At 31.0% G+C, this 16357-nt stretch overlaps 1 protein-coding gene across 3 annotated transcripts in view; it reads left to right on the top strand.

Annotated features, from left to right (window-relative positions):
• The first annotated feature begins 732 nt into the window (after positions 1-732).
• Positions 733-16357, top strand: part of LOC139525342 (high affinity 3',5'-cyclic-AMP phosphodiesterase 7A-like) — a 66457-nt gene continuing 50832 nt past the window's right edge. Inside the window, exons 1-2 of one of the 3 annotated variants that reach the window (XM_071320554.1) lie at positions 843-1036; positions 10738-10887. In XM_071320554.1, coding sequence (XP_071176655.1) covers positions 884-1036; positions 10738-10887 — 303 coding nt within the window. In that variant the 5' untranslated portion in view covers positions 843-883. Of the gene's footprint in view, positions 1037-10737; positions 10888-13461; positions 13741-16357 lie in introns of those variants that run through there. The other 2 variants (XM_071320560.1, XM_071320570.1) reach the window with 2 other exon arrangements.

Genomic DNA, 16357 nt, shown 5'->3' with positions numbered 1-16357 from the left:
AGAAGTCATCTAAATAATTATCTGTTTGACCTCCGAACACTGCCGACGGTCATATAACCGATATAAACATAAAATATAGATACATACAAGTAGATAACGAACTCGTGCAATTGATTTTTTCTAGGTCTGTTTAAACCCATTAATAAATGAACACGCATAACTCATGCGCAATCCATCTGTATCTAAGGGATAAGTTGGAGGTCCCATTGGATTCAATGAGGTCGCCGGAATTATTCACTTGCAAGTGAGTAATTCATCATTGGTTTTTCTTACTTTGAACTAATTTTAACAAAATGAAACCTACTGCTAGTACTGACAGAAAAAGCGAATTATTATTTCACTTCTATATGATCTTTTAATATTAATAATTTTTTGGGAGTAGGTACGTGGGTCATATTTTAACTTTATATATCTCATAGCAAGTGCCCCTTCAGTGATATATATTCCACATGATAAATCGGAATGATCTTTCGTCTGCATATCCAAAATATGCCGGTATATAGACATAATAGTTACAGATCTTACATGTATGTTATACTGAAGCTGGTTTTCTTTCACTTTCAGGCAATAAAGCTAAAGGAAAAGCCATTATGTATTGTATTTGATCGTACTGTGTCTTTTTAGGTTTTCTGACACAGAAAAAAAATTAAGTGCCTAGTTGTGATTTCTGACTGGAAATTAAAAATACTCTAATCGCGCACTGCAGTGCTAATTAACGCTTAGCATGTGTCATTTCTGATAGGTAAATCCATGATGATAATGATGTGAAATGATTATCGATTTTATGACAGCCAGGTGTTTGTTCGGTTGAAGTGTTCATAATGCCTTACCTGAGAAGGCATGTTTTTCAATAAACACCGCTTTAGCAGCCGTAAGATGGAAAATGGAAGTAGGACTTCACGGGAGTAAAGTAGGATATCTGGGTGATCTAATGTATTTACCACTTGATTATACTGTGTCTGATTACGTTTTGAGAAGAAGAGGAGCAATATCATTTGGTTCAAGCACAGTATTTGCATCCACACCGAGGTTTGAGGTATGAACTGTTATAAAATTGTTTAGATACTAGAACCATTCTCACACCTTTAGACTAAACACCCGTCTTATTGATAAACTATTCAATAATCCCCGAAATTAATATTTTGATATAGATGTACCTAGTTAGATCTACACCACAATCAATAGTTTTGGATGTGCTTGGATTAGTTCCCCAACATACTGGATGGGTTTGGTTTACAAGTTTGTTTTTTTTTTGGGGGGGGGGGGGGGTGTAGTCCAAATAATTTTGACGTCTTGGAAGGCTATTTTATGTTTTTGGTTTGACACCTTACATCACACAGGAAGGCGTCAAAGAAAAAATATAATAGCCTTACTTTATTGAGGTGACCTCCGAAACTTTACTTGGAGGGGTGGGGGGTGAGCTTTTATTATTTCTGCTGTTAAGCTATTTTCTCTATTCTATATATTTTTTTTGTATATTATTCTCTATTCTTTACATTTAAGCACTCCATTATTCTATGTTCCTTATTCTTTTGGCCTTTCTCTCTTCCTTTATCTTTTTGCACCTTTTGGCTATGATACACCTTGTCATACATGTAGCTTGTCACTATTTTGGAAATCTGCTAGTTGACCCAAGGATCTGCACTGCTTGAACTATTAACATCATACAACAATTTCTTTTCCATTGTGGAGTCGATATTTTGCATTATTACATCAAAAATTTAGAGGAACCTTTTATGTGGACCAATAGTGATATAAATGTGTATTGTTTTCAGCAGTGCTGATTGTCAACTATAAGAATTTGATTTACCGAATATTTCATGCATTATGGCATTATATTTTTCTAACCACTCACTTAAAATGGGAACGGAAGTGATGATGCCCCTAAACTCACAAATGATGTTCACTAAAACCGAAGTTTTTGACAGAAATGCATCGAACTCAAATTTGTCTATTGTTTTACTGTTCTTCAAGATAATACTTCAGTTAAGTTGTTCTAAAGGCAAAGCATATATATATAAAATGTAGTTCAATGGTTTGATGTTTAAAAGAAAAGCGTTAACTTTTATGTACTTGTAGTTAACTGCAGACTTTTTAAAATATCACATTACCCAAATTGCACCCATTTAGCAAAAAAATAAATTATAGACAAGACTAACAATGGCCATTATATTATCTGCCTTTGCTTTTTAAAAATAAATGTAAAATTTTTAAGATCTTTGAACACATTTGTTTTGTGTCAGAAACCTTTATTATGTCTAAAATTTGATTACAGACAGTATCAAGCTTGAATATTGTGTCCAAACTTGCTCTTACTGTTCAGGGTTCAATCTGTGCAGTTGTATCAGGCTGTGCTTGGCAAAGCCTTTTATTTGTTCTAAGTTCTTGCCCATCAACAAATAAAATATGTGAAATGCGTGAGACATTGGAACTCTTATTTCATTTGACATGCACTTTTCTAGGGTTGCTAATAAGTTGACAAGCATTTGACTTTGGAGAGAGGAAGTTTTTTTTCTGGGTCAGGGTGGAATATTTATTTTGAACTTTGCTTTTATTCTGAGACTGCTTTGAGGTAAATGACCATTTTATCAACTGTTTGCATGTCCACGTTATAATATTGACTTTTAAGTTCTACGTCTATTATGGTAGTTCAAGTACATGTAAACCGTAATTACTGTTAAATACTGATTTAAGCCAATATTAGCAATTTTTTTCTCTTCTACTTGGTACCAATAATTTGAACAATATTATATTAATAACAGGTAAAATCTTTGCCATTATTTAAAGCATTAAGACACTCGGAACCTCTAAGTATTGTTTGCAACCAAAATTGATGTCTATATATGTTTACAAAACCATATTTGTGTACCAAAATATGTATTAAAGATGAAAATCCTAAAATTTGTAAAATGACATGCATATGAAATTGACAGATTTTTGTTCCCCTGCTAATGAAGAAAATTTATTGTGACAAATTGACGTCATTGATGTTTATCACTACTCTGTTCACACTGTTGGAAAATAATGAAACTGAGTAATAAGTTGCTAATATGTGGCTGAACCTGACAAGTATGACAATAACAGCAGATTGATTGATGGACTGATTTCTTACATCTGCTCTTTGGATGAGGTCTCTACTTCTCTGTTTTGATCTCAACAAAATGCATTATAATTAATCATATATATTCCAGATTTTATGTCCTGGCAAGAAAATGAAAAAACTAAATATCTTCTTCGTCCATCAACCTCAAAAGAAGTAGAAAGCTTAGGGTCCTATTTTAAACAGGCATTAGAACTAAGGACAGGGGACTCTTGATTTATTTATAAAATATATTTGTATATCATATAGATAGATTATTTTGCTTTTCTGCTTTTTTTGTTTTCATGGTTTTTGTTTGTTAAATGTATTTTGTGTATGTTTATATTATTTGTCACAAACTTATTGTACAGAGTTTATATGACAATAAATATTTGAATTTGAATTAAAATTATTTTTATTTAACTGGTTTAATTTTCAATTTTATCATAAGGTATTTTCTATAAGAGTTGTTCTTGAATGGGAAACTAATGTAGGCCAGTTGTTCAGTTGAAAAGGTGATGACTGTAACTGAATTATTGTCATTATAAGAGAATGGGTGATTAATTACTATAAATCTATGGATTTATGGAGGCTTATTTCACACTGCATGTTTATTAAAACTTAAAAAAGGTTCGTCAAAACATACAAATGTTGACGACTCTAGTTGCATTTTATGAATTTACATGATTTAAGTTAAAATAATATTCAACTTGTTTTCACTTTTTAACTGGGTTTCCCATGGAAAAAAATCTGATTATATAAAAGTTGTGTAGTACAGTTGGCACTGCATAGTTTCCTTTTAAGTTGTTTTTACTCTAAAGACGGCTAAAACATCAAGAATCAATACATTCTGTTGAAAAGCGGTAAAATTATAATTTTTGTATCAATTTTTAATGATATTTCTGCCTTTTTTTTTGCAAAGTTGTCTCCCGTATCAATGCAAATATCCATAGGAATTTTAAAATAGTAATTTTTTAATTTTCCTCAAGTTGATTTTATGAGACTTTTTTCTGTGTATATTTGGGGTATAATGCTAAAGATGAAAACTTAAAAATCTTCTGTTGCAATTACTTCAATGTTAGGGACAAATTTTCAAATAAGCCTGAAAAGCATGTGCACCTTACATGTACATTAGAATACAACACTTTCATTTGTACTAGCTGCCCTCGTTGTTAAACACTCTTTACCTTAAAAGAACAGAAAACACAGTTAGATGTCATTTAAAAGCTCATTTCTTGTTATTTGATGAGCCACTGCATTGATGGTGCTAATTTGAAATTATTGCGAACCCTATCTTAGTTTTCCATAGATTCACCTGCAAGTTACCTGTCCATTTAAACTTTTGGCAGTTCTATTGTCCCATCTAACAAATACAACAGGTATTGTTCTCTGTGTAGTTTATTCACTCAGACCTTTAAATTTCTTCTAGGAGAAATATATCACTCATTGATTAATCTACCTGAGTAAAAAATTGAACTGTCAATGAAGAAAAAATACTTATACCAATACTAAGTAAGGACTCACAAAACTGCATGTGGTGTTGTATTTATTCGATACCTGGAGTAACTCGTTTTTAATGTGTTCAATATTACATTTGTAATACTGATTCAAAAATTAAAAGTTGATTTCTGATCAAATAATATTCAATATTTTTGTGTGTTTGATCAAGGACGTATTTCTAACTTATATACGTCCTTGGTTTGATAAATAAAAAATTTGAATATTATTATTTTTAAATTAAGGTCTTCATAAACATAAGTCTATAAATGAACAACAACAAAAACATGTAAATTCATTGGAAAATACTAAAAAATGTGTCTGAAATAAACTTTTTAGTATTAAACCAGATTTTATATTGAACAGATTGAAAATATATTAATGATAATATTGAATAAACAGTTTATGTGAGTTATTAGAAGTATTTCAATAAAAAAGAAGATAATTTTTTGGTCAGGTAAATTAATCAATGAGTGATATATTTCTCCTAGAAGAAATTTAAAGGTCCCAGTGAATAAACTACACAGAGAACAATACCTGTTGTATTTGTTAGATGGGACAATAGGACTTACAAAAGTTTAAATGGACAGGTAACTTGCAAGTGAATCAATGGAAAACTAAGATAGGGTTCGCAATAAGAGTAAATGAATTTTAGTACATTCTACAGTGCACATAGCATTTGCCTTAAGACCAGATAATTTCAAAATAAATATTAATTTATTTATTTTTCAGAATATATTTTTTAAGAAATAATTGATTTACAATATGACATTTTCTTAGATCTTAATGTAAAAGTAAAATCTTTATCAAGTTGAAGTCAAGTTTTATTGTATCTCAACCATAAGTAGAGTTATGTTTCTTAAAACTGGATAGTTTCATAAAGAAAAAGTGTAATTTGAACTTTTGCATGCTACTGATAGCTTACGACTAACCTTGAATTATTTCTTTAACCACTAAAATATAACTATGTTTATGTGGCAGACCATAGCCTATTAGTGAATGAAATTAATGGTGATAATTAGGAAAATAGTTGGCTTTAATAGCTTTTGCACACCTTACAGACAGAAGGATAGTTGAGTGATTCGTGCAAAATATGAATGAAAAAAGAAGTTTAAGTTACCATGACAACTTTAGGTTTTATCTTGTAAAAGATGTTAATTGATATTAATTTTTTTCACTCATTGGTATACATAATGACATTAGAATTTCTCATTTATGATAAAAGTATGAGGTAAGAAATTAATTATTTTCCTGATGATAAACAAAGAAGTACCACTAGTTTAATAAGTACTAGATATACAATTTTCATGGAAGTTTTGAAAGTTCTTTTACATTTTGTTTAAGTATATTTGATTTTGATTGGGTCAAACAAAAAAAGTTTGTGTGTTACTGTACCACTACCTACCCTAAAATTTGTTTTACCATTTTTGGTTAAGTATTGTTAAAGTCACTATGTTGCTCCCACAGACTCAATTTAAAAAAAAAGTCTTCAGAATAAATAAATTTCCCTACCAACCCACCTACCTTAGTCCTACCTATCTTTTCAGCATCTTACAGTTAACGCACATATGTTTTTGTTTAACCTTGGTTTTTTTCCCTCATTGTTTAATTTTGAATGAGAAAATTATTTGAAAACAATTTGAAGATTTTTTTTATCCTCAAAACTGTTTAGCTTTTTACTACCGACAAAGTACCATAACATTTTGAAAGTTTCCATGTTATTACTTATTCTCCATTAACTTCGTTATTCATTCATTGATTCAATGAGGCCCTTCTTTTATATCAATTCTTAGACTAACCATTGAAAGCAATTTGGATAACTAGAAACTTGCATCTGCTTTGATTAATAAAGGCAACAGTAGTATACCGCTGTTCAAAACTCATAAATCTATGGACAAAAAACAAAATTGGGGTAACAAACTAAAACTAAGGGAAACGCATTAAATATTAGAGGAGAACAACAACACAACATTAAAATGTAACACACACAGCAACGGACTAAGCATTAGACAAAATCTGATGAGAATAACCAATATAACATCAAAACCAAATACATGAATTTGGGATAGAAAAGTACCGTGACACGTCTTATAGTAATGTGAATTCACACTCAAAAATAGGAGAAAATAAACGACACAACGGAAACACAACGTAAAAATGTTACACACACAGAAACGAACTATGATATAACAATGGCCATTTTCCTGACTTGTACTTGTTTTAAAAATGATGTCCATTTTGACTGAGCCAGTACTGGTACACTTTTTTGTTTAGGGGCAAGCTAAAGCCTGTTCCCTGGTGAATGATTTTCTTGCTGTGTTAATTTTTTAGACCCATTGGTAGACTTCTGCTCTTTGGTTGGGTTGTTGTCAGTCTCTGACACATTCCCCATTTCCTTCCAGTCTGCACTGTTAGCCACTAGTGTAGTAAATATTGATTCAGACTAGAGAAAATTTTCAAAATTTTATATAGTCATAATTATAGGGACAATTTTTGATATTTAGTTTCCGGACTAGTAGATGAAAAAGTTTTGTCGCAGAGACGCAGACTGTCTTTCTCAAGTTTATGTTGTAGAAGTTTTTACTACAGTATTAAAAGTGAAGTGTGGTAAACATGTATATCAAATGGAACAGTAACTGGACATCTTAGGCAGTCAACCAACATGTGAAGTTCTAAATAAGCCTTTGGTCACTAACTCCTTAAAAAAACCTCTCCAAAAGCCAAAATATTTTGATATTTTAGCTTGAAGAGCTTGAAATCAGCATGGTTGCAGTTTTCATATAAAAATGTAGAATGTTGTAGTGCTATTGTGTAAGATTATATAAAGAAACCTTGTGTTTCTCTGTTGAGGAAATCATGTAGACTTTGATTTATGAGAGACTAATGACATCAAAGAAAACAATGTCATCATTTCCCCATGAGCTATCAAGCTCTTATATGCATATATTTTTGTCATTTAAGGAGTGTATACACTTCTACTCTGCACCAGCAAGTAACAACACTGTCAATTATATATATGTGATTAATTCTACTGTGAATTTATTATTTTTTGTGGATTTCTTGAATTTCAATGTTCATTGAATTACAATTTTTTTTTATAAGAATGTACAAATGTATGTAGACTAAATGGCAAAAACATGAAATTAAATATCCAATTTTTCTCAATCCAGAAATTGATACCCAGAAAAAAAGAAGGAATCATCAGTATCTAGATTTCAAAAGAACAAAATTTACATGTCTTTGATTTATATTTTTGTATAAATGATAAATGCAAAAAAGTTCCAAAAAAATTCAAATAGTATAACATAAATGTGTAGACTTAATTTTCTTTGAAAATATTTGGATGTCTTGGTCAATTAAGATAGATTTAAATTTTATAAGTTTATAAACCTTATCTTTATTTGTAAAGCTTTTAGTGACCATAGTGGACATTTATAATTTAATTTAAGGTAAACATATTTTGTGTCATAGATCTCTTGTGCCTATAGATTGTAAATATAATTAACTAAGTACATAAAATTTTCTTTTTACTGAAGTATGAACTCAGTCTGGAACGGAAGGGTTCCTATGGAGGCAATCGCCTATTTTGCCAAATTGTTTTGTCTATTGTATAAATTAAATCAACAAATATGATATCAGTCAAATTATGAAGTTTATAACTATGTAACTGCTGTTAAGAATCTGAGTTCTGACACAGGGCAATGGACGGTAATTGTAAAAAGATAGTCCTGGCTATTGGTTTGTAGAATTGGAAAAAGTTGTGATTGTATAACTGAATGTTTGTCCTTGCTATCATTGTCTGTCTGTCTTATTCTATAGAGCAACATGTTTTATGGTTTGACCCATGTCTTTCTGTGTGGTAAACAATTGGCAATATTGTAACTTAATTGATACATTTGAATAATTGAACAAATCATATCACAGATTATGGGTATCAAAAAAATTGCTTATTATAACAAAAGGGTTGGTAATTCTAGATTTGATGCTTTTATTGTTCTCATTTATAAGGATTAATTAATTTGAAAATTCTTCCCTCGCTTTTAATTCTACTTTGATCTAGCTCTCATTTGGCTTCCAAGATATTAGGTGTAACCAGGGGCGGATCCAGGATTTCCAGTTAGAGGGGGCGCAAAGTCATATTTTCACCGAGTGGAGCTAAATATTTAGGTTGCAAGTGAGAAATAAATATAGACACGGAGATACAAATTAAGAAACTTACCTTTCGCTTGAAACAGTATTTCTATCTTTTATTACGGATATTATAAAAGAATCTCACTGTTTTCTTGACCGTGTCATGATGAAATTGTGAAAGTGAGTAAGGGATGTTTTGAAACTGTGATTATCAAACAAATTGATTATGAAAACCAAAAATACAATGTAACATTTGTTTTTACTTTAACTGCTAAAAACCTATTATATTTGTCATCAGACGCAGCTCCGCGTTTCAGACACCATCCTTTGAAATTTATTTATAGAACTTTAATAAAGCGTAAGTCAGTTGATTAGTAATCACGTTGATTCTGTTAAACTGACTGTTTTATATACTTTGAAAGTTAAAAAAGATTGAATGTACGTCTCTTCTGATTCTTAGATATGTTGGAGTCAATGCAAATTTTAGGAGGGGTGCATGCCCGCCACACCGCCATCTAAATCCACCCTTGGTATTACAGCCAGAATTGTTAAAGCTTTTTCATCAGGAGTACATAATTATCTGTTATATGAATGCTAAATCCTGCACAATACATCAAATCTAGAAGCAACATGAAAAGTGGCTTATTGAGCACTGAGCAGAATAAATCTGTTTTTGTCTGATTGAATTTTTAAAAATAAGAAAAATATACTTGTCTGTGTTTCACCTAAACAGAATTACAGCAACATCAATATATTGACTCTCAAAGGACCATAAACAAAACAAAAATGATTCATTTTGATGTCTGTAAGCTCCTAGAAAAAGAAGGCCAGCCAATCATGAGTGAATATATTGTATATTGAGACTTATTTTGATATAATGATATTGTAATGTCTTATTTTTGACTTCATTACTTCAATCATTATACTTGATTTAGTATGCTCTTTATGCGTCCTGTAATTTGGAAAATAAAAACTTCTATACTATGCTATGCTGACCTGCAATTTAGTCCTTAAGAGTACTTACTGATCATCAAATTTTAGTGTATAAAGTAAACAGACTAATCATAATCAGACAAGGTTATTTTATGGACTAAATATATTATTTTGAGTATATTTGATGAATATTGAAAATATTAGGAGGAAATGATTGAAATTAGAATTTATGATTAATTGCAGTTATTTCCCTTATGTTATAAACAACAATTGGCGGATAATGATTGTTTGTTGGTACACATCTGTATTGAGAATTTAAAAAAGGCAAGGTCACACTGTATGACTACTCTTTTGTACACATCCAGTGCAGTCTTCTGTTAGAGTACTTTACTTTATAATTACCTCTAACCCTATACAACAAAAACAATTGTTTGCATTTATTTGCCAAGTCTTTTCAAAAATGAACCTGGAAAAATCAGGATCGTTGCCTGTATAACCAATTATATAACATACTTCTTCAACCTTATGATTAGGTGGCATTTGATATTTTGGTGGAATGTTATGCTTTGGTTTTGTGTTAATATATTCATAAATTTGGGAAGTTTTAATAGCTACTGTTATTGATCATTGAGCTAGAGAACACAGTGACTTTGAACTTATTTCTATATCACTAAAAGTGCTCTCGTTTAGCTACATCAATTATGATTTAAAGTTGGTAAGTGATTGCGTCATAAGATTGAATATTCAGTTACAAATGAATATGTGCTATGTACACTCAATCAATCTTAATTAAATCGTCAGAAGCAGATCTTATTAACTTTGATTTGATATAGATAATATTTTCTGATTCTGTATGATCAGTGCTGTGTATTATAGAACTAGTAACAATGTGTCGCTGAATAAAATATTGGGATTTTTGCGTCAAGATGTCTCAGTTGATTGAAGATGTGTTTTAAATAAATTCCAATAACTCGGGAATTAACCAATTTATATGATGTGTCGACATGTTGGAAATAAAAACCGGAAGATTTTTGCATCAATATTCTTTAAATGAAAATGTCTGATAATTCTTCGTTATGTGTCGTGTTTTCCTTTAGAATGGAGTTTTTGTGGTGACAGGACAATTTCAAGCAATGATGCCCTTTACCACTGCAATGACTTGTATCCCCTCCAAAGGTCATTTAGCAACATGGAGAGTTACTGAGGGAAAATGTAAAATTATCTACCATAACAGTGAAGAGAGTCTTGTAAGTCCTTTAATTCTATTTTAGTTTAACAAAGAGGGTCTAAATGTCTGCTGTGCTTTATCAATAACTGTTTAACTTCTAACATTAAAGTTTGTAACTTAAGAGGGTATAAATGTCTGCTGTGCTTAAACAATAACTGTTTAACTTCTAACATTAAAGAGGGTATACATGTCTGCTGTGCTTAAACAATAACTGTTGTACTGCTAGCTATAAAGCTTGTGTTAAAGAAGGGTCTTTATGACTGCTGCTGTACTTCAACAGTAACTACTTTTAACACATAACTGTAAAGTTTGCAATAAAAGAGCATCTAAATGACTTCTGGACTTCTAACCTAAAAGTAACTGCTATCGCCTTCAACAGCAACTGCTTCTAGCAAAAACTGCTGTATTGTAACAGCAAACTTTCTTGCCATAATTGGGATGTTGACGATTGCTGTGCTTGTAACAGTTACTATATATGCACTGTGCTTATAACAGTTACTGCTGTACTCAGGTAACAGTTAGTCATGTTCCACAGTACTTTTATCAGTAAAGTTTGCAGTAAAAGAAGTCCTAATAATTGATGTACCTATGACAGTGTGTAATAGTAATGTATACTCACAGTAAAGTGTGTATAGAGATTGTATAAATATGACTGCTGTACTTCTAACACTAACTGCTGTAGCATCAAATTAGTTTGCAATAAAGGGTGGAGGGCAAACAATGATTGACGTACTTCTATCAGTCACTGCTGTTCTTGTTACAGTTACTACAGTTGACTTTTAACAGTAAAGTTTGCAGTAAAAGAGGTCCTAATAATGGATGTTCTTATAACAGTATGTAATAGTTGTACTGACAGTAAAGTCTGTATAAAGAGGGTCTTAATGACTGCTGTACTTCTTACAGCATTGCAATTAAGGGGTATATAAATTAGATGTACTTGCAACAGTATCTGAAATACACTTATAACAGTTAAGTTTGCAGTGAAGGATAGTATATAAGAATAGCCTGTTAATGTGTTTTTATTTGGACTTTAATTTTGCACTACATGTACTTTATTTTTTTTTAATTTTGTAAATGCTTTTGTTTTACATGGGACATTAACTATACAGTAAATTTAGAAAAAAAATGGGGGGAGGGGGATTGGTTAGTGCTAGGGAAATATAAAGTCTTTCTTGTTAGGTTTTCCTTTAGATTGAATGTTGTGACTGTGTTACATCTGATTTAGGGGTTTTGTTTTGAGAAATAACCAGTCAAAAGTGTTAAAAATTGTTAAAAAATTGGTGATTATAATATATTCCTAATAAAGAACATTAATCAAACACTAGCTGCATGCACCTTCTCAAAACCATGAAAATGTCCAATTAAGGAAAGTCAAGAATGATTGTAGGTTAAGAGATGACCTTTCATAAGCGTCTTCTGTTTGATACTTCTGTATTGAATTAAGTCAATCATTTTGGGGGATTTTCCAATACAATAATTGAAAAAAATAAAATATATACAGAAATTAATTTACAAGTCTATTAAAATTGAAACCTATGTTCAAACCTATATTTTTTTTGGCCATGTCTTGGACCTGTTGATTTTAGTCAGTCGATGGGAGTCACAGGTTATCTACTTTCTATTCACCTCCCATTTAGAAGTTGAATTGAAATTTATTGTAAAATTGACAATCAGTAGAAATTTCTATGGAACAATGTTTTCTCTCAGCCAGTGTTGTGACTTAATGAATGATATCTGGATGAAGTGATGTGACAGTAGGGATCAATATACCAAATCAACTGACCACAAGACTAATTACAAGACTGACCACAGGAACCATTAAATGACAACCAAAACTGGTTACAAATAAAATGTATGATAAAAAAAAGTTTTGTCCTGGGGAAATGAATGCTTGCATTGATGATGTTCTTAATCCATATAGGACTTGATGGTAAAAGTCTAAGTGGTCTCATTTTAAGGCAAATACCACATATGTACAATTATTCATAAGAAATATTACTAAATTTCAGTGATACTACTGAATTTTATTAACCCCATTATCCTAAACATGCTTGCAATATTTTCCACTGGACATTAAGCAACTAACAATCAATCAATCAATCTTAAATTTTATCCTAAAGATTTTTTCAACACCATCCAATAAGATCTATCAATTTTTAGTGATTCAACAACATTTGAATGGTCAGACTAGTATTGTTATAGTCACAAAATGACCCACTTGAAGTGTATCCCACATTCTTTTCATTAGCTGATACTTGACCATTCATTTTGTGGTCACTTTCAGAAAGGATAGATAAAAAGGTTGTTAGCATATTTATTTGGCATCTTTATTATCCTAAAAATGGTTATAGTAACCCAATCTTTTTTTGTTTGCTTTAGGCAAATGTAAACAGTTGACAACTTGACGTCATGTGTAGTTATTATTTCATGTTTGAGTGAACATAGTACAATTACGTCCTTAAAATGTACTCCAATCAGATGAAATTTTCGATTTTGTCAATAACTTACTTGTTGCCTAGTGAAAAAAGCTTGACTGTTCTTTTGATGAATACATTATTTTTTCCCTACATATATAAATAATCCCATCACAGATAACTGTCTTTCATTCTCAGTGTTTTTGCATTCATTGCTAGAGAGAAGTTGAATAGAAATGTTTGGAGGGAGTAGATACGATTGAATTGATGTAAATAAGAATTCATATACATGCATTTTCATCTTACTAGGGTTTCCATTCACAGCTATTTTGTCAAGTTAATTAAAAATTGTGATGAAGTTGAGAATAAATTGTGTAAATTGACGGCTGTGAATCGTAGATATTGATGATGTCTTGATGGGATATATAAGAAAAATGGGACACTGTTGTTCATCAGAGGTATGTTGGTGTATATGTCAATATTAATTAATGAATTAATTGATGATGTCATAAAGTAATTATAATCAATCTCTGATATGGTGGTGGTGTGACAGATTAGAAGTTTTTGAGTGAGAAAAATATGTCAGTATGTCTGTAAATTTACATGACTTTCATAAAGAAATTCTTGTATAATAATTAGTAGGCAATAAAATCTTCACAGAATTAACGTATTAATTCATTATCACCTTTAAAGAATAATTACAGTACATTGAAATGACATACTGCAGGTTTAGTCATAGAATTTTCAGTTCTACTTTTGTTGAGAATTTCAAATTCAAACTTGTTATTTTTTTCTGATTTCTTCATTGAGATAAATGATGACAGATTATGTTTATATTAATTATTTAAAGAATGATGAAATATTTTTGACTGGTAACTCTTAAAACATTATACATTTATTTTTTTCACCGAGATGATCAAGGGGCCTTTTTCTGTTCAAATTTTTGTCACCACTGACTTACATCAAATCCTTAACGGTTGCATCTGCTTTAATTTGTGTCCTTTACTGAAATGTCAAGAGACATTCTGACACTGATACTTTCAGGTATGTTAATCAAGGGTTCAAATTTACGTTCAATAATGAAAGGTTCAGGACCATTTGTAAATTTCGGTGGAAGGTCCTCTATAAGACATCAACAGTCCTGTATGATGGATTAGTGTAAAGAATTGACAGTCCTTGACTTTTGTAATTTAAAAATGAAAAGTCACACCCTTGAAAAGACAGGTCTCTGACCTTGGACTCGTATTACTTTGCACCACTGAATATATCTGTGTTACCACTTCTACACAGACATATCAATATATATAGTTCTGCATTTATAACCTATGTCACACCTACTTTACAAAACTATCAGTGGGCAATAATCTGTGTTACCATATAAATACACCAAATTATCATTATCAGTGGACATTTTTCTGCATCAATTTTTGTCACCACTCCTGGGCATCAATCTTTGTTCCGACTCTTACACCAAATTATTAAGAAGATACTCATGAACAGTATATTGCCATAACTTTTTAACAAATTTATGCACATTGTTGCACAAGCAAGTATTGTTTGCGATTCCTCATACAGCCACATGACTCGATTTATTACGCTTTTATTTCTAAGAAATGGAGAAAAAAATCAGTATAGTAAAGTTTTATCATAGATACAATGTACATGTATGTACTTGATAATTGACAGCTAGTTGTCAGCTTTGGTTTATACTAACTTCATTATTTCTTTAAGGAAGTTTGGCACTCAGAAATCTAAAAAAAAAATATATACATATGTGATGTCAGACTTGTACACAGATACATTTAGAGACTTTATATATCTGACTGACCTCATTCTTATGTGGGGTGACCTAATGACTTTTACAAAATATACATATGTATGACAATTTTCTTCTGTCATGATGTTGAAAAGTTAAAGAAAAGTTTTATTTGATCCCATGCTACCGTATATATACAAAGTCAAAATTAATATATATATTGGTTTTAGATAATATTTGTTGTATAACAATGTTGTGTTAGTTAAGTTGTTGCATGATGAATTTATGGTGTTTTCACACCATTTCAAATTGACATCTGGCTTTAGTAATATAATTAAGGGTAGTGTCAATGAATGTAGGCATGCATGACAGTTTTGCTCATTGACCTGAGACCTTAGTGAGCAAAATCCAACACCTGACTGTGCCCCAACAATGTTATATTGCAAAAATGTCAAAACAGGAACATCAAGCAACTTAAGTTCAGTATAAATCTTATCATAAGCTATTTGAAACCTAAATTGTTACCGCTAGAAATAAAACTAGGTGTGAAACAGCTTGATTCTGGTGACTTGACCTTATATCTATCTGAGAATCACCTGCATAACTTTTTTTTCAACTATTTTTTTTATAGCACTGTAAATTTAGAAACTAGTACATAGATATAAGAAGATGAGGTATGAGTGCCAATGAGACAACTCTCCATCCAAGTCACAATTTATAAAAGTAAACCATTATAGGTCTACACTGAGCCTTGGCTCACGCTGAACAGCAAGCTATAAAGGGCCCCCAAAAATAACTAGTGTAAAACCATTCAACAGGAAAACCAACAGTCTAATCTATATAAAAAACGAGAAACACAATTGAACCACATCAACAAACAACAACTGCTGAACATCAGAATCCTGACTTAATACAAGTGCAAACGATTGCAACGGGTTTAAACATTTTAATGGTAACAAACCTTCACCCATATCATCACTTTATAGAAGGACACACTATTCATTATTTTGATTTTTGAAGAATGGACAAAAGATATTACCTTTGAGAAAAATCATCATACAGATGTATACATGTATGAGATATCAGAATGTGAGTTCTTATAGCAATACTCACCCAGAAGCATCATTTGCATTATTGAAAATCTCTCAATAATTTCTAAATTAACAGTATACCTTAAGGATGTACTTAGGTGATCTAAGGTAAAATTAAATAAATCAAGAATTCAAAATTGGTACTTTAAGCTGGTAGAGTATTAGTTAAGGATCAAAATAAGCTAAAAATATTGATAGGTCATGGAGCTCCTTTTTGAGATATTTGGT

This window comes from Mytilus edulis, chromosome 1 (assembly GCF_963676685.1).
Source record: "Mytilus edulis chromosome 1, xbMytEdul2.2, whole genome shotgun sequence".
Lineage (NCBI taxonomy): Eukaryota > Metazoa > Mollusca > Bivalvia > Mytilida > Mytilidae > Mytilus > Mytilus edulis.
The sequence above is the reverse complement of the archived record's forward strand: the minus strand, read 5'-3'. Positions and strand labels throughout refer to the sequence as shown.